Below are 20,299 nucleotides of genomic sequence, written 5' to 3' on the forward strand. Positions count from 1 at the left end.
ACTCATACCTCACGCACATAGCCATATGCCTTCAGAAAAAGGTGTTTATGGCTTTATTTCAACATGCAATTTTCTCGATAGAATGCGGTTTCCAGAAAAAAATCACAGAACAATAGCCAATATCAGAAAGCGTATTAGAAGTGATGCAACATCTGCCAGTTCATACCCAGTCACTCTTCAGTTATAAAGGCTTTTGGCAAATGTTAATATTTACATGGTGCCATCCGCGTGCATGGTGCTGTATGTTAGATGGAGTGTGTAAAACAAAAAACAGATCCATGCCCACAGGAGCTTATTGTCCGCCAGTACAGAAAGTGCAATTCAACATAATGCAAAACCACAAATAAACCACAGAATGGAGAGTGTGTGTTACGGACAGAATGTGTCTGCATGTGTGTGAGCATGAGCATGGTTTTGTATACATATCTGCATATGTGTATGTATAGACACATATACTTACAAATATACACACAGATGTGTATTACAGACATCGGTATACAGATGTGTGTATGTATGTATACAAATGCATATTATAGGTGCAGCTGGTAGTGCTGCATATAGTTAAGGCTGTTCGGCACTTCCCATTATAAGGGCCTGTTTTCAATTTCTTATAATTTTTCAGTCTTGAATTATTCAGGCTGAAATTTTCCATGCTGGGTGTCTGCCTTAGGCTGAAATTTTCTGGAAAGTTTCAGGGAAAATGGTTCAGCTGTTTCTCAGAATGAGGTAGAGGTTTTGCCATGATAAAAAAAATTGCTTACCACTGTTTCACTAAGAACTTCTAGCTCCCCCATGCTTTGGAGCAGAAGCTTGAAATTTGGCAAGGCGGTTGTCCTTTAGGGTGACCAGACAGCAAGTGTGAAAAATCGGGACAGGAGGTGGGGGGTAATAGGAACCTATATAAGAAAAAGACCCAAAAATTGGGACTGTCCCTATAAAATCGGGACATCTGGTCACCCTATTGTCCTTGTGTCAGGAATGTGCCTTTTGCATCCCTGTGAAAATTCACCCAAATGTGTCCAAGCTACGTGCCTCTGAAAATTGCCATTTGCACATGCTCAGTAGAGACTTCTTAAAGGGTGGCAATTAAATTCTCCAGTGATTCCACCTGCACCGAGCACGCTCCATCCTTGCAGAGTTCCTAAATGCCAAATGTACTGCGTATGCGCCAACCCCATAAAGCAACTGAGCACGCTCCAATCTGGCACTCCAGGGAACTGATCAGGACTTTCCTTGAAATTGCTGGTCCTGGCTGCCAGGGGCTGCTGAACTCAGAGAAAATCTGTGCTTTCAATACTCCCCCTGCTGGTTTCCAGGCAGCATGGAGTGGAAGCTACTGGGCTTGAATGAAGAAGGGACAAGGGCTGGATTGAGTTACTTTGTTAGCTCAAATGACAGATATCTGTGCTGTGGATCTAATGGTTCCACTCAAATGACGACCCATGTGAGTGTCAATATGATTCCATACAATTACGTTTCTGTTTTTTCAGTTTGCTTTTTTAAAAGCTGAGAAAATTACACACAACAAAATTACATGAAAAGAACATTAAGATAGCAAAGGCAAGGACTCTTATGGTATGTATACTCATGAAGACAGTAGTAGACCTACTCTAAATTTTCTGATTTTTAACAAATTTTGACAAAATTTTAAGATAAATTTTGAATTTTTTTCATGAAAATGTGACACATTTCTAATCAGCTCTAATTGTTATTAATTTTTCATTTGGTGCTCATTGGTCTCTGTAGTAGACACAAACAGAAAGACTCATGTGGAAGTCTTGGCAGAATAATGGCCTAAAGACTGACATAGAGCAGAGAGGATGGACTGGGAAATCTAGAGGAAGGTAATTTTCTTTTTTTAATTATGATCTCACAACATGTGGACAATGTGCAACAAGCAAGATCAAATTTTTCTCACTTGGAGCTGCCAGTATTAAGCCCCTCTGAAAAAAACCACTTTTATTTAGGTGTGAAAATAAGAGACTTAAGTCCTCAATTTAGGAAAGTACTCAATGCTTACTTAAGCCCATTCCTAGTCAGGTCAGCACTGAAGCACATACTTTTTAAGCACATGCTTAAGTCAATGTGATTTATGCACGTGCTTAAGTGCTGTCCTGAACAAGAATGCTTTCCTACACTGGCAACTCCAAGTCTGAAAATGTTGATCTGAGTTTTTCAGAGGGGGTTGAACAAGGAGAGCATGGTGGTTTTGTGCTCCACGCATAAGGCACAGTATGTATTGTACACATGCTTACCAAGAGATGTATTTTGGCCATCAACGTTTAGAAGTCCTATTAAATAAAATGTTCCTCCCTCCCCCGGCAGAGCAAGAATATGAAGTTGCTCTTTATTTTAAATTGGCAAAAGATCTTCAGATGCAAGAAGGAAACTGGTTCAGATGAACCCAGAGGAGCGCAATTCACATTAAAGTAACTTAAAGTCTATGGTTAAGAGGGAAATCATCCAGAGATATCAATTCCAGTGGGCAACAAATATTTGCAGGCAGAGTTTGCCTGGTCTGTTAGATTACTTTCTAAATTAACCAGCAATACATTCAGAGTGCTGCAGTTTATGTTCATAGATGAGAAAAAGCACTGAAAATATTCCCTCTCTGCCCCTCTCCCCTTTTCACTGCTTCTTAAATGCTTCTTACTGCTGTGCCAAATATTGGCCTAATTATCACAGTGCAGCTATTTCCCTGAGCTGTAATAAAACAGTGAAATATCCCGAGTCCTTGGGAGGTCTCCTTGGTAGTGGGCAGTGTGGGAGTCCAGTGTTCTCAAGTTCAGAAGGGACGCACTCTTGGGGGCTGACATAGTACATTTTACAGACCTCCCTGTGCTGCAGCGGCTCCACACAAATGCTCAGACATGCTTTGTCTGGCTTTCATTGTTTCTGTGTCTGTCAAAAAAAATCAGACCCCACATCTCAAACGTGCAAACCCTCCCACCCAGAGAGAGACAGCTTGCAAACTCAAATGATTAAAAAAAAAAAAAAAGAGGAAGAAGAGAAAGCTGTAGCATTCTTATCACGCATTTGCCAGGGCCTTTCTGAGCTTCTGCTTTCCAGGACAGGTGATATGGAGGAGTAAAGCTCATCTGGCAACAATCAGCCTGAACTCTGGGTTTGAGCCTGGCTGGGTCTACTCACGCTAGAGGTGCTACTGATTTCAGTGATGCTGCAGCTGCAAGCAGCGGTCATAGAGGCAGGCCTTAAGTCTTATTTATTGATTTTAATACCCTGGGTCAAAAGTTCTCTATGACAGCTTCACACAAGCGCAACCCTACATCATCCCCTTTCAAGGCTCAATATTCAGTTGCATCCTAATTTTGAGTTCACAAAAGGTGAACTTCATCCCTGTCTGTGCCTCACTTGAATTCCATTTAAGCTATTTTGGAGGCTAATGTGGGACTGAAGTGGTGCATAATGGATGAACACTTCTCCAGGTTTTATGTTATTGTGGTGTAGTTTGGGATAACTTTTAAAATCAATACAAGCAGTGAGAAAGGAGGGAAGATATAAAGGAGTTAACACTTCTGAAGTTGTGGGGCTAGATCCTAATTTCACTGAAGTCTGCGGAAAATATATGTAGCAATAATTGCTGCTCGGGAGGAAACAGTTAATATTAGTTAATACTGTTTTATCCACAACCTCTTTCCCCTTCCCTGTATCAACTGTACTTTTCCTGGTTGTTATGCTCCTGATTCCCAGCTGCCTAACATTCCTGGTCAATTTCATACTGGAGGAATTCCAAGGTTATGATTGGGCGAACATCCAGGATTACACAGATCATATACAATGGATTCAGAAACCCCTTACACTGATCTATAGCAAAGACCCCAGAAAATACTCCTGATGTCTAGGTCTTAATAAGAAGCAGGCATGAAATACTGCCCTCATTGAAGTCAGTGGCAACATTCTCATTGATTTTGAAGGGGCCAGTATTTTACCCCAGCTCGGACCTAACAAGAATCTCTCTTTCCCTCCCCAAACCTTTGTCCAAAAACTCTAATGAACTTTTGAGGCTCACAATGTTTGCTTTTCATTATTATTTTCAAACACCTCTGGACTTCCATGGTCTGGAAGTGGAAGCTGTGAAACATAAGACAGCGATTCCTTGTATGAATGGAGCCAGGAAGCAGGAGGAAATTTTAAAAGAAAGCCGTTCTTGTGAGCTTTGCAGACTCAAAAAGTTCGGCAAAGGTGCTGGTTAAAATCTGTAAAGCCCTATGTGGTCTGGCACCCAGTTACTTCCTTAGGCCTCTATCCCTATGTCCTGCTGTGAGATTCATGAACCACAGTGTTGCTGTCCTGCCAGCCAACAGACTGACTAACCACTGTGTCACTCTTGCTACCAGTGACGGGGGTAGAAGTACAAGTGGCAGAGTTGATCTGGCTTAGCCTCCGACTGGGTCTGGTGATCTTCAGGGCAGGGTATAAGATGAACATTTTTGATCAAGCTTTTCAGTGACCCGCAGACCATTTTTGCGGCAGGCTCTGCAGATTTTAATGAATTTTGGTCAGTTTTAGATTAATGTAAAAGACTGAGGCAAAGAGCACCATTAATCAATCAATACATTAAACAAATAGCCTCTCTTTGGAGAAGCATCCAAGCTTCCCCACACTGAGCCATAGCTTGAAATTTGCCCATTAGTGATTCAAATCTGTTCTAGCATTAATGAGAAGGCTGCTGGAAATGAAGGAGGTTCATTGTGCTCAGCTAAAATCTAGTGAGGGTCTGAACGGACTTTTCCATGACAGAAAATACATAATGAGAAGGATGGCTAGTGGTGGTGATAGCACTTCAATCCTAATGATAATTGCAACAACAGTCGTTGTAATATACTCCTCAGATATGACCGGTGATGTAACCCTAACCCGGTACTGGTCTGTCTGCTTCTCAGACAATGGCGGCCCAGATTACCAGCTTCCAGTTCATCAAGGTCAGATGTCTGCACTCCCCAGCGTAAACTACTGCCTTCTACATGGCATGCCTGTTTGGTGAACCCGTGACATTATTTTTTACTGCATGTGTCTCATGCAGCTCCTTTCCGAGCAAATAATGCCGGGAATACAGTACAAGCACACATTTTTAAAGATGGCTATTAGGCCATTATTAGTCAGACACTGCATTAATTGTTGCATAAAAAGCCTGATCTCATGAGATAAGACTTTTTTCACAGTTTTCTGGTCCGGATGATTCCGATGACAAGGACTTCAATGAAGCAGAATGTCTGCTCCCTTTCCACATGCCTCAGGCTCTGTGGTCTCCAGTGATCTGCACCCAATTTGGATAAGCAAATATCTGACAGGAAACATTTTTGAGAATATATATTTTTCTCTTCTACCTGCCCCTCTAGTTTTCTTAAAAGGGGGGAAAAATGCAGGAAATAGAAGAGGACGTCTGGGGTTTAGATTATGCACTTGGGTTGACATGGCTGATCCCACCTTAAAACCAGCACACCAGTCTTGCTCTGGAATACCTTTTAATTTAGTATCAGAAGATTAATTATCAACAAATCGCAAAATCAGGGATGGAAGAGGCAGATTAGGTCACCACACCCACCCTCCACTTGACAATACACTGTTCCTCCCTGCAATGCATTTCCCAGGACTTCACTCAGTATTGGAAACACTGTCGAAAAAAGTAGTAAATCATTTATCTCTAGCTTCATGCAAAGCCAAACCTGGTCTAACTGGAATATTATTGAACAGGTGGGCAGGTATGACTGATCAAATGCCATATTTACTACTCTGCTCCACCCTCTGAATCACCCATGAGGTATATTAGGACAACTCCAGGGTTCAACTCCAATGGATTTAATTGCTAACTACATCTCTTTGAAACGCTCTAACAGGTGAAACTAGGTTCACGGCTTATACCATTGGCTAGGAGTATCTGTGCCTGTCATGGGCCTGTTTCAGGCTGGCCACATATGGCTGCATCTTTTAGCTCAAGAGTCCTGAAGAGCACTATCTTCTGTGCTCCCTGGGCTGCGTTACCTCTGTCTATAACAGTAAAACACAAGAGGATTCCTAATGCAGGAATTCTACCGGGACCAGACCGGCAGAGGAATGTTGTTTGGCAGAACCAGAGCTCAGACCAGAGTTTGATGCTAAGATGAAGAGTGCTGACACCGCTAGTTGAGCACAGAATCCCTTATCTGATATTAAGATTCTCAACACGTAAGGTATGCAGGAGTTAAAGGTCTTCTGCAACACTGGACACCATGCTGGTAAAAGAAGCTCCCTGGAGCACAACTCTCCCATCTTTGGCACTATTCTATAGTAGTTTTGTCCGAGGAGCCTGTAGGTCAAAGAGCTCAAGTACACTGCCACTCCCCCTCCCCCCCCTTACTTGCTGACGTTTTAGGAAGGGCAATTCTCAGCTCACCTTTCTCCTCTCCTTTTTCACTTCCCGATTTTTTCAAGCGGACCCTTCCTGGGGACAGGCTCTGCAAGTCTGATTTAGCCAGTTCAAACTCTATAATGGCATCAGCGGGAGATTCCCAGCGCTGCACTGTCTGCTAGCCATGGATATCTTTGATTGATCACCTGGCAGAGTTTTCCATCCGTAACCCTACGATACTCATTCTTCTGTGAAGATAAAGTTCTTACCCTGCAATATTCATCAATGGGCTTCAGTCTCTTCACAGCTACATCTCGAATATGACTCCTCCGGAACAGGATTTTACCTGCAAAGGGAATACATAAAAAGAGGGGTTTAGGAACACGGGTGGCACTATGGTATAACATGATAGCATGGGGTGGAAAAATGATCTAGTGCCCCATGCAGAAGACAAGGAGTCAGAATATTTGGGTTCCATTCTCGGCTCAGCCACAAATTTGCTGTGCTGACCTCGGCTAAGGCCAAGTCTACGCTACAAACTTACATCAGTCTAACTATGTCACTCAGGGGTGAGAAAAATCCAGTTACACTGACCTAATCTCCAGTGTAGCCAGCGCTATGTCGATGGGAGAACGTCTTCTGTCGACATAGCTACCGCCTCTTGCAGAGGTGGATTAACTACGCCAATGGGAGAAACGCTTCCGTCAGCATAGCAGCTCCTTTATTAAAGTGCTAAAGTGAAAATGCCACAAATATTACAAATATTCCTTTCTAAGACTCCTCAGAGAGTCACAATTGGTCTCTGCTTCCCCCTTTGCTCCAGGGAAGACGTAAGCTGCTCCAGCTGAATACCTGGCATGACTTAGTTCCCCCTCTGCAACAGCTCAGCGGTGAGGGCCAGCGCAGTGGGTGAGAGCAGGGCAGCAGTGGCGGATTAAGGCACAAGCCTGTGTAGAAGTGGGGGGGGGCTGCCCATTGCAGCCCCGTCCCCTGGCCAGGCCAGAAGCCAGAGCCAGGCCATGGTAAGAGCTGTCCAGGGAGCCTGGGCTGCTGTGGGGAGCCCTGGACCCTCCACCTGCCCTCGGCTGGGGGCCGAGGAGCAGCATTATCACCTTATCAGCTCTCCTGCCGCGAAATGCAGCCCCCGCTGTCACTGATCCATGCCTGCCTGAGGCTACTACGCCCATTTAAAAAGTGGAGGGCCATGGCCCCTGTGGCTCCCCCAGTTCCAGCATCCCTGGACCACCAGGGTGTGTGTGGGGGGGGGGGAATGTTCTTTGTGCCCAGGGCCTCAATAAATCTTAATCTGCCTCAGCAGGGTGGAACCAAGGTTCCACCCACTCCCCACTCTCACCCACCTATTCTCTGCCCACAGCAGCTACTCTCCCCTCTACACAGACTGTAAATGCAGGTAACTCGCACAGAGATCTACAGAGAGCAATCAAACGGTAACTCAACAGGCAAGTGGTACGTTCAACTGTATCTTCTATAATCTCAGCCATGACACTGTATTATTTTTCTTTTTAAGTGGAAAAAAATCATAGTCCCAATGTTTGTAGTGGACGAAACTTCTGCAAGCAAGTGAAGCTTAAATTGCTGGGTCTTGTGTTAAACTGATAAAACCAGAATTTATTGAGTTTCCCACAGAAAAAGATGTCATGGAGTTGGTATTTTTTGGCTTGAAAGAAATATATTTTCACATCCTTTTTTGGTGGTTTTCTTCCTTTTTTCTCATGTTGAATTTTTTTTAAAACACATTGAGACAAGAATAAATTATACGTTCTCCTTGTGGTAGAACATATTTAGTCCATCAAGCTTCCATGTAAGACATAAACTGGTCTTTTCACCAACCTCTGCTGCAAACTTATCCCCACTGGACAATGGAGAAACAAAGGAGAGTGTTTCACAGATGATAGGATATGGAAAATGAGGAGGAAAGGGAATCTGATCCAAAACCTAAATTCCAGAATTTCCTTTGGCCAAGCTTATAGCACCTGAGAAGTTGAACAGGACCATGTACCTTAACAGTTGGGAGGAGCTAAAATCCATCAGGATGCTCTCATTTTTTCCCTGCTTCCTCCCAGACTATCCGTCTCAAAGACCTTAACAGCATGGTTAGTTTTGTTCCAGCCAAGGAAAGGTGGATACATCACCCCCCAAGAACTAAAAACACATGGTTTTCATTAATCTTGACATATCTTGCAGGGAAAAATTGTTATTTAATAATGTATGTGTCCACCCTATGAGATTCTGCCGTTCTAGGATGAAACTGTGGCACACTTTATGATGCAATGCCATGCTATAACAAGGCCCAAAGGACACTGGAGAATCTTCACTCATCCTGAAAGCTAACTTTGTCAATGCTAAGTCATTTAGCAAAATAATTTCTCTGCTGGCATGTGGGGTCCTATGTTGTGTCCTTTGCCCTATCACTGACTTGCTGTGTGATACCAAGCAAATCACAACCTTATTGTGTTTCAGTTATCCCATCTGTAAAATGGGAACAACAATATGTATTTGCGAGACTTTGTTATTATAAAACCCTCCATGAAGCTCAAATGAAAGGTGCCAGAGGGTGAAATTATTATACCTCCTTTTTTTTTTTAACTCATAACGGAGAATAAAATAGCTCCTTTCTCAGGATTGTATTACTGTGGGTGTAGGCAAACTTTTCATTTCTTTGTGAATTTTATAAATGTGCTGCAAAGAGTAAGCAAAGCTCCAGCTTTCCTGTTTTCAGTCCAAGCCACAAACTGAAATCCAGACTGGTGACCATATAAAAATATAAAGGAACCAAAGACTTAAACACATTAAAGATCTCTTGTAAATGTAATTCAGCTTTGCTAAAAGAGTTTACAGGGACGCCCGGTCACTGCCAACATCTTCAAAGTAATGTAATAAATGAAAGACTGGAGCATAAGAAACAAGATAAATATAATAAGGAAGGTTATATTAAACACAGAGTACAAAAAAGACCCCCAAGATATGATGAGTCTTAATTCTTTCCTTAAATGGAGATGGAAAACATCAAGATGATAGCAGTGCTAATATGAAACAAACCCCAGAAGGTGCTTTCATTTTTTCTCCCAGGTTCTCTCTATTCAGAATATGCCATTAGAAAACACCAATATTAGTAGTTAGCAAAGATTAGAAGTGAGTTAAAGCCCTGACTTCCTGGTTACCCAGTACCAAGAGAGTATGAGGATAGGAATATTGGGTTATGGAGCATTCTGAATGGTACTAGCATCACGGATGGCTATGCTGTGCCTTTCGGTGCAGTAGCCATGCTAGGGAAGGGAGCAGAGGAGACAGGGATCTCAACAAGGTTGACCAACCACTCAGACCCCGAATTCAGAGGTGTGAAGTGGCTGAGAATGTGGGCTTCTAATCCCAAAGATCCTGGGAATCCTTGGGGAAAGGGAGGCCCAGCTCTGAGGATGCAGAGGCATCTCTAGGGAGATGCACCTTCTGCAGGTGCCTTGCTGGCCCCTCTTCTTCAGGTAGAATGCTCTCCTTTCGAGTGAGAGTTAATGGTGTTTTCCCTGTTCCTCTCCCCTTGCACCTAGATCCTCATTCCCAAGATTCTGGGGACCCATGAGGTCAGGGAAGGGGAGAATGATGCAGCAGAGCTGGAACCTTCCCCCTTCAGTGCACCCCAAGAACAGGTACAGTGGATCTATGCTCCCGGAACCAGTGGGGATGTTCTGGCCCTAAGACAGGCATGACCCATCTAATGAAGAGGCTTGACTCGTGTGACAATTCTGCGAATCCGGTTATCACACGGACAAATAAGCAGCAAACAGAAAGGTGAGCAATAGGGCCAGGCAAAGCCCTAGGAGGCTGGTGAGTCCCCAGGCAGGATTGAGGGCCATGGATAAGCCGCTAGCAAAGTGCCAGGGGCATGAGGTGACTTTTGTTAGGAGGTGGTGGACAGAGGGGTTTGGTCATATGCAAGTCACTTATTTTTTGGTAGTTTTCAGCATCCATAAATAAAGCCTCAGCTTAAATGCGAGTACATACGGTACATATTTCCTCTCAACGAGGAACAGAATTTTACTGCAGCTCTTCTAAATCTGTCTACAGGAATCACACCCCCATTTTACAGAATGCTAAACAGCTTATGACTCTTACTACAGCCCTGCTAGGCAGTGAATAAGCCTGTCTCCATCTCGGATGGTAGCTTAGAAGCTGACTGCGCTGTACCGGGCAAGTATTTCATTCACAGATGTCCCAGACGTGGATAGGGCCATGGAAGATCTGGAAGATGCATTAAAATTGACTCCTAGCATTGAGATGATGGGGAAACCGTGGGGGATATGTCATTTGCAGACCCCGAACAGCTGCAGCAGTTAAGTGTTATGCCTGGATTGACTGGTGCAGACATTTCGGTAAAGAAACAGAGTCCTCAGAATGGTCTGACTCATTTCAAAGTGTATGAAGGGCAAAATTTAAGGTTTGCGTTAGAATTTCTGAACATTTGTTGTTATCATCATTAAAGAAATAACATGGATGTCACCTCCTTGGGGGTACGATATGTAATTAGTTCTTGATTCTAAAGACACCGCACAACCACACACACCCTAGGAAGTTACTTCAACACACTCTATGTTAAAGGAAGATTATTTAGGTTGCAAAGTCAAGCACTCAAAAGTTAAGAAATGCCAGGTTTATGGTTGCACATGTAACCTTGAGTATTCTCCTCCTGGGCATGTGTAGTCTTTAATTACATGGTTTTTTTCCACAGGACCTCTGCCCTATTCGGTGAACCACATGGACGTTCAAGGAGACACAAGAAAAGCTGGCATTTCCTGACTTGTACAACCTTAATAATGTTCATTTAATACAGTTTTTGCCCTGTGTAACATTGTACTTTGGGTATCATGGACTTTCATACATGCCATGTAAATCAGTGGCAGATGGCAGACCAGAAACAGACAGGCTAGGCCCAGAGGCATTCATTGGAGTCCATATGGCTCTGCTCTGACTGGTAATGTAACAGTACTAAAGTAAGTGGCAGCAATACTAAAGAAAAGCCAACATGATGTCTATGCGACCCCAGGAGTACATGGTTCATTTGCTTATCACACTGGACCAATCCACATTAGGAGATTTAATGTTCCATTTACTGGTTCCCATAGTTGGAAAGTTAAACACTTCTGGCCCAGCTCCATCACTTAGTAGCACTGTGGAGACTAGCACGGAGAGGGAATCCACAGTGTATCAAAGCCAAAAAGACAGGGCTGAGTGAGAAAGGAAGCATTTCAGCCCAAAACAACTTACAAGGGGTGCTGAAAAATAGATGCCAGACACTGCTGTTTAAATAGTTAATGTACAGTATGCAGCCCCTACTATTGCAATGAATCCCACCCAGCTAACATGCTGTCACACCACAAATGCAACAAAAAAACGATGCAAAATGCCTGGAGATTTTCACATACCTCCAAGAGAAATGTTTTTTCAAACACTTTTCCCCCTGGGAGATAAATATAAATTCGCAATCTAGCTGATGCCACTAACCCATGCTATATAGTTTTATACTGTATGGGGCTTATAGAGTTTGACATTCCTATTATATTATTGAAGGTACTTTTGCCACAACTTTTGATGCTAGATCTAAGGACACTAATTGTTCCATGCAAGGAACTTTTTCATGATGGCACCTTCACAAAAGGAGTTAGGCCTATCGAACACAAAGGAAATTAGTGCTTACTCTGTATGTGTCACTCTTTAGCCTAAGCAGAGTCACAAGACTTCAGAGAATCTTACATGAAACTTACCAAACAATAAATATGTATCCTAAGCAGCTAGTGTGATATTTAGGAGTATGTTAAAAATAATGTATTCATCTGATTTGTGCTTAAAATAACTTGGGCTGCAGCCAACGTCAGAATCTGCAGCTTCAGAGGTCAAGTCTGTTGCTGCCTCCTAAAAGCATGTAATACACCTTGCTTTTGTTCTCTCTCTCTCTCTCTCTCTCTCTCTCTCACACACACACACACACACACACACAACACCCACCCACCCACACACACACACACACTCTCTCTCTCTCACTCTGTTGGTCCTTTCTTTCTTTTACCTCTCTAAGGAGTTGGAAGATAAAATGTTTGTGTGATGCATTCAATCTAAGGTCATCTTCTCAGAGTGAATTCATTCAATATGGTCTATCCACTTCTCTTCTCGGTTACACTGCAGCAGTGGAAATGAGACAAAAATGTGGCCCTAACATTGCCACAGCATCTCTTTCTTAGCTTCACAGCTTCCTCCGTGGTAACTGAAACCTTCTTTGGGACTAACGTATTTTATTTTTATGAAGGCTCTTATTCCATCTATATCTGTTTTCATTATGTTTATGCACTGAAGAAACACAGATGTGCAACTGGTTTTGAGACACAAACGTCCTTTACACCCCCTCACCCTTTTCAAATCATGACATTCCCCCTAAAGCCCTGCAGGCAAACACTCAAGCATCTGTTCCCAACTGGCCATTAAGTAAGCAGAGCGTTTCAACCCACAATGGCATCCTTGAGATGAAAAAGACACAAAGGAGGGAATGTTTTGGGGGCAGAAGAGTGATTTCATGCTTCTCATGGAAGCACATGCTGTTGTCAGTGAGATGCATAGAGGGAGGTGTCCACTAATCTTGCAATCCAGATACAGCATCGTCTCACTTTTACATGAGACATCCTGGCCTCAGTGGATTTCATTGATGACTTCCTGGAGTCAAACAACCAGTGTTGGGGTCCCAACAGGGACAGCATTCACTCCTGACAAAGAAAGGAGGGGCGGAAGTTTCACATATGTCCTGCTGGTGGAAGGGGGGAAAAAAGACGGTAGGAACATCTCATGGAGTCAGAGTTGTTGGCTGAGCTCAGCTGTCAAAACTGCTGCAGCTGATAAGTGCTTTCAACAGTCAGTGGGAATTACTAGTGCGGGTGATAGAGGGCTATGAAGACAGTTTGGGCAGCCAAAAAAACCAGCGTCAACACAGCACAAACAATAATAATCCTAGAGCTAGATAGAGCACGTCAGAATCGGTCTGTTTGTGCACGCAGATCCTGCTTCCACAGCACGCAAGCTGCAACGTCAAAGCAAATCATTGAGAAGTACTAAATAAAGCATGGGAAACACGGAGGGTAAGTTGATTATAAAAAAACATGCCCCGTAGAGAAACCTTCCTCTGCTAAAAGGGAATATATTCTCCAATGGGCAATTAAAATGGAGAGCCAGAGAAAGCAGGGAAGCATGGCTGAGTGATCTGAGTGCAAGGACCTCCTGAGCTCCAAGTTCTACACTGACCGCACTTTGTTGGGTAGACAGGGCCAGTTACAAGGGGGAGGGAGAGCTCAGTGGTTTGAGCATTGGCTGCTAAACGCAAGGTTGTGAGTTCAATCCTTGAGGGGGCCACTTAGGGATCTGGGGCAAAAAAAAATAGTTGGGGGTTGGTCCTGCTTTGAGCAGCAGATTGGACTAGATGACCTCCTGAGGTCCCTTCCAACTCTGATATTCTATGATATTTAGCCTCTCTGGATGTCAGACTCAGCTCTACAATGGTTGTTATTGTTTGTATGGTGCTTTGTAATGGTTAGCCGCTCATTATTCATTTTAGAATTTTTCTAACTGGCATCACCCAAAGAACCACACATTTCTGGAAACTCCTCTAGTCATGACTCCAGCTACAACTCTTTGCCATCCCTCCAAAGCAATAGCCTCTCCGTATCAGGAACGGTGGTGAAGACAAATAACACAGAGCACAGGTCAGACCTGTGTGTGGTATAGAGCTCCCCTTGGCACTCCACTGCTGCAGGGCTGCTCCCTACATGCTGGCCCCTATATTAACTCCACATCACCAGAGAACCATTCTTTCGCTAGGGTGATCCTCTCTGGGATGGTTCTGCAGCTTCACTACCAGGATATGCTGCAGTGGAGGAAAGCATCTGCTCCACTCCAGAGGAGCTCAACTTTCACATGGTCACAAGTCCCCAGATTCCTTCAAGAGAGCTGAAGCAGCTCATCACACAAGGGAGCCCAAAGGATGCAGAAATGTTCACTTTCTTAGGGCCGACGGTAACAGGACTAGAGTTTTCCTCTGTCGAGTTCTTTTGTGTGGGGGCCTGGGCAATTCTACGCTCTGCTCAACATCAGCAACATCATCTCTTCCTCATTCTCCCTCACACATAAACACACATGCACACACGCAAGCTTTTCTTAAGAGGCTCCAAGGACATCTGTCCAATCGCAAATAAACTACCTTCAAGACAAAGGAAAACTACTTTCAAGACAAGGCTGCTAGGCATAAGGACATTTGCAACGTGAGGGGAAAGAGGAAACAAGTTGGACAATTTCAGGCCTTAATGAAATCCCTTTCCTGCATGTGCTTCTCTCCTAAGATGAGGCTAGAAAGGTGCATGTTGCATTGCAGCCAGCGCCTCCTCTGACATTCTCTAAAACAATCCATTTCCAAATGTCAAGGCACGGTAGACTAACATGTGGAAATCACTGGGGTTTAAAACCCAGTCATGCTAGCAAGATCTAATCATTAACACCACAGGGGAAAATGTCTTTGAACGTGCCCTACCACATGCTGAAAGAACCAGCTTCTCTCCTTTGTCAGGTCATATGAAAGTCCTGCTTTCATCCACATGCCATGGTTACTATGACATAATCAGTATTTGACAACAGGTACCACAATAGTGGCATCTGAGATACCACAGCTTTTCCTCTACTAAGAGCAGGAAATGCCCACAGTGTGGTTCCTGATAAGGGCTGACTTTCTAATGAAGACCAGAACACTCATCAATTGTCTTCAAAGCTTCTGTTAGGCACACTGAGCTCTTTGTCATTATGCTACATCTAACTATGAACCAAGTACCATCACGCTCAGCTGGGACTTGATCCAAAGCCCATTTAAGTCAATCGGAGCCTTTCCATTGACTTGATGGCATGGTCCATCAGGTCCTCAATGAGTCCAAGCTGCATCTGTTGAAGTGCAGACCCAGTAGCCTGACAGTACCAGACCTATACAAATATTATCATTGGACAGGATGTTCTTCCCACTGCCTGTGTGTCTCATCCCCTTCAGATTTACCATCAACAGTAAAGTCAAAGTCAGAGACACTACCTCATAGTCAATGGACCAGTGCCAACAAGGCTGTCAAAGAGTCTTTGAGCAATGTCCACTGAGGTTGATGGCCCCTGTGGCAAGGTCACTGAGTGGAGACTGGTTTGGTTAACAGCATCTTTTCCAGTGTAGTTTGGCAATGGTACATGCACAGTAAAATTCCGGCCACATCCTTTGGCAAGATTGGCAATAATGCAGCTAAAGAGACTCCACCCTAGAGTTGGTTGAGCACAAGAGATGTGAATAATAATATTTCCACTCCCAAGGCATAAATCTTAAAGTACTTTACTAACACAGTTCAGTCTCACAACAACCCAGGGTTGGGGGAAATATTCTTAAAGATGTATTACAGGTGGGAACTGAGGGGCAGGGACGTGAAGTAACTTTGTAAGGTTACAAAATGAGTAAATAGCAGGGCTCGGAATAGAACTCGGGATTCTCAACACCAGTCCTTCACTCTACCCCTAGACCACAGGGCCTATCTGCTGGAGAAAGAAACACTGTGCAGATCTACATTGGCATTCAGTTCATGAAGAAAAGACCCTTCTTTTAGTAATAGTAATAGTAATCAAAAGCAAGCTCTCCGATTTTTGCCATAAATTAGGCTGGAGCATCCTCTAGGGAAGAGCAAAATTAGGTCATCTGTGAGGCACACGTGCTAAGATAAATCCAATTCAGCAGCAATATTGGCAGCAGTGTAGCTCCTCAGAGCAGTTATGGTATTTGGGAGGTGCAATTACAGCATGAATTTAAACAAACAAACAACTGGGTAGCAAGCATAACTGGACGACTGTGCTCGTTAAGCCCGGGAAATCAATAAAAAGCAAGGAGTCCAGCAAAACATTTGAGCTGTGCAAATATCCATACAAAGCAGTGTCCAGAAATGTAAATGCCATGCGCTTTATGAAACAGAGGTCTCTATTTTTTCTCTTAAGGAAAAGTGCTGTCCCCAGAGCATCTTCCACATTAAGCCTCTGATCATGGCCAAGCCTGAGTTTCTGTGCAGCTAGGAAGATATGTGAGCAAACTATTAATCAGTTCACCTACAGCCAGCTAAGACGAAATCTGGGGACCATTTCTGGAACAACGCACTTTGTGTCTATGTTACTGCCTCTGATGCCAGAGATCAGCTTGCGATCAGTTTAAAATCGCAGTCAAACTGCACCATTCCCAATTTACGGTGGCCAGATTTTTGGGCTAATAACATGCCTCTTATGCATGGGATTTCATACATAAAAAAGGCAGCTCTCTTAGGGGTTGATCCTAAGAGATCAATAGCAAAGCTGTTATTGACCTCAATGGTGCAGGATCAAGCACCTAATGCTTAGAGCTCGGGCAGCAACTTCCTATGTGCCTGGACAGTGCCCTGCCCACTGTGGGTGCTCGCGGGATACAACTAATGATACAGGAATAATCGCTACGAATATTTCCTGTGGCTGAGGGAAGGTGGGAGTGTGTGTGGGAACTCAGCACAGGTGGATGTTGCATGTGGATTTTTACTGGGTGCATGTGGGAGGATATGACAGCTGGACTGGTGTGGAATTGAGGGTGCTTGTCACTGCAGTGGGGGTTCAGGCAGAGCCCATCAATATGGGGCAAGCCTGTGAAAAATCACCACCGTCCCCTTCCCCACAACGAATCTAAATGCATTTTATTCTTTTATTAGTCAACAGTTGCATTAACAGTTCTGCCAAGACATCAAGGAACTATCTGAGCCCTAAATTGACTACGCACTCCATCTAGGTTTTCATACTGTACCTTCCATTGTGGTATCTGATCATGGTATTTAATGGGATACCACAGCCAGTACCAATAAAACCCTCCTAATCACTCCAAAAATAACTCTTCTGTAAAATGGGAGGCCTATACAGAATCCACAAGGGGGTGGGAGCAGTATAAAGATTTCACAGGTACATGTTTGGGATGATCAGCATAACTCACTCATGGCTTCTTCATGCATGAAGTAACACAGACATCCCTAACTAATGCCGACAAAACCTTCCCACCACCAGTTACATGACCGTCAATGGGCATTGGCATATGCTCAGCACCTCTGAAAATCAGGCTTTGCCTCTTGGATTCAGTTAGTTGCCTAACTTTAAAGAGTGAGAGCTTTGCAGGACAGTATTTCTAGGGTGAAATAGTTGGAGGTGCTGAGCACCCTCAACTCCCATTGACTTCAGTATCTCACAAGATCAGGCCCTTAGGTTGTAAGCTTCTTGGACCAGGGAATCATCACTTAATGTATGCAAAGTGTATTGACAACTATTGTGCTGTCCGATTAACCAAGAATTAATAATTAACAATGCAGACTCTTGGCTAAAGAAAATCCCTTCAGACCTACATTTTCTCTGGACTGAAATATAAACCCTTTCACTTGCCATAGGGAACAAATGCAGTTGATCTAAAAAGAAGTCCCTGGATTTGCTCAGAAAGGCAGTAGGTTCTAGCAGAGATGATTTCTGGTCCCAGTTCTGCTGCTGACCTGCTCACTAACCTTCGGCAAGCTGCTCAGTACTTCTGAGTGCCTCTATTTTTGGGTGCCCAGCTTCTGACAACTAGAGGGTTTGAGCACCCACAACTCTGGCTGGAGTCAATGGGATTTGCGGGTGCTCAGTGCCTCTGAAAGTCAGGCCACAAGTAACTCAAGATGGGTACCCAAAAACTGACGGAGCCCAAATTATTGGACAATTTTGAAATGACTGTGTCTATCGCTCTGTGTCTCAGCTTTCTTACCTGTAAAATGGGGATAACAATGCTTACTGGCCTTTGAAAAACACTTTGAGACCTGTACTAAGAAGAATTATCCCAGTGTTACGTGCCATCTACATAAGCACTTGTCCATACAAACAATTTGCAGCAAGCTGAGGTGTAAATCTACCCTGTACTAACCTGCCACACACTAACTGTCCGTGTGGACCTGGCTGCCAGACACTAGAAGTTCCCCAGTGCTCTTTAACCTACTTCCGTTTCAGAAGGCGGTAGAACAAAGTGCACTATGGAACTTTTAGTGTGTGGCAGCACAGTGCACAGGGATATTTGGCCATGTCTACACTACACTATGTTGACCTAATTTATGTCAGTTTACAGCCACCACAGTTGTTAAATCGCTTGTGCGTGCGCACAGTTGGCTCCTAGTGTCGGCGGTGAGCATCTTCACCAGCAGCGCTTGTATCGATCGTATTGTCAGCATGGGGCAGGTGGGATGGCTCCTTCAAGTCCTGTAACAGTTGATGTAAGGAACCTAATGACATTGACTATGACTCTACCCCGCTTGGGGAGGTGGTGTTAGTAAATTGGTGTAGACAGGCACTTACATCGTCAGGAGCCAGACTGAAGTGAAGACACTTCCACAGCTTGGTCAACGCAAAGCATCTTACATTGACCTAATGGTGTTGTGTAGACCAGGTCTTGGTGCACAGCATGCTTATGTGGGGTGGATTTACACACCAGCCTGCCAGAAACTAAGTGTTCATATTGACAAGCCCTAAGAGATAGTGCCTTTCAGATGTGAGTCCCTTTTAATCTTCTGAAGTGCTGCTGTTAGCAGGAGCCACTGCTGTCCTCTCCTGCCCTGAGCATCCTGGGTGTTTTCCAGATTTCCAAAGTTTGCCGTCTCTGATAAAGCCACTTTGCTGACAGAGTAGGAGCTGTACATGATTAACAAAGTGCCAATGTTAGACCAAATAAATCCACCCCAAATTGCACTGTCACATTTCAACAGCCTTTCCCACTGGAAATCAAAGAATAAAAAGGCTCATTCAGGGATTAGCATTCTGACCAATTACGCCCCCCCCCCCAAAAGGAAAAGGGTCTTGAGCAAAGGTGACAAGGGGACTCTCGACCATGGATCTGGGCACAGGAGCTGCTGTGGCTCCATGGGTGACCTGTCCCTGAGATCAGATGCTGTCATGAAAGCAGTACTGTGTTGCCATTTAGATTGCCATTTAACAACTTTGTTTGCAAAACAATTTTTTTAAAAAAAAATCAATATCTCAAAAACAGAAAATTAAGTTGTTGACAATTATTAGTGACAGGTTTGGTTTGAGGCAGTGCTGTGTCAGCCTGGAGTTCCATTCACTCAGCCAGCAGCGGGCTGGGTTTCATTTACTCAGCTGGCAGTGGCCTGGATTCTCCTGCATTTTTTTCAACTTTCATAAAAGTAAATACATAGTTAATATAAGTTAAAAAGGCAGGGACACTTCCTTGTGAAGAATCTACACAGCATCATGCTAGAGCTGTGAAAATGTCAGTTTTGATGGAACTTTAGAGGCAGTGATTTATCATGTATTTTATCATGCAATAACTTTCTGTAACATTCTGTGCTACCTTAATCTAGATGAGATGATTCTGTGCTGACTTCATTTTATTTTTGCATCATCAATTAGAATTTTTTTTTAGTGCTACTTCTACTTTAGTAGTGCTGCAGCATCATACAGTGTGTTTAGTATTAAGTTAAACTTTTTTTAGACCGTGAATGTGTTTTTTTTTTCCAATACTGTATGCTTATATTTGTGTTGCTAAGAGCAGATCAGGCACAGGGGCACCAGTTTAATAATCTCGCCTAGGGCACCAGAAATCCTAAGGACGGCCCTGCTCTCGACCTATAGACTCTTTCGTCTTCCTTTCATGTTTAATACGTCCTTTTCACTGCCTGAGGAGGAAAAAAAAGAAAAGGACTGAAAACAGACGCGTTTTTGTTAACGTTTGGAGTTTTTATAAGGGTTGCTGCTGCCCGTGTGATAAAAAAAAATCTTTGTTCCTAAAATTAAAAGAAAAATCTCACTGAAATTAAGAGGACCAAATATCAGAATTAGGAATGTAAGTTA

At 43.6% G+C, this 20,299-nt stretch overlaps 1 protein-coding gene across 5 annotated transcripts in view; it reads right to left on the reverse strand.

Annotated features, from left to right (window-relative positions):
- The window catches only part of SH3PXD2A (SH3 and PX domains 2A), a 373,953-nt gene that overhangs the window by 214,950 nt on the left and 138,704 nt on the right, over positions 1–20,299 (reverse strand). For all 5 annotated transcript variants that reach the window (XM_039481034.1, XM_039481032.1, XM_039481030.1 and 2 more), the window contains one exon: positions 6,619–6,695. In XM_039481034.1, the coding sequence (XP_039336968.1) occupies positions 6,619–6,695 (77 nt within the window). The remainder of the gene's footprint in view (positions 1–6,618; positions 6,696–20,299) is intronic.

Source organism: Mauremys reevesii, linkage group 7, assembly GCF_016161935.1.
Source record: "Mauremys reevesii isolate NIE-2019 linkage group 7, ASM1616193v1, whole genome shotgun sequence".
Lineage (NCBI taxonomy): Eukaryota > Metazoa > Chordata > Testudines > Geoemydidae > Mauremys > Mauremys reevesii.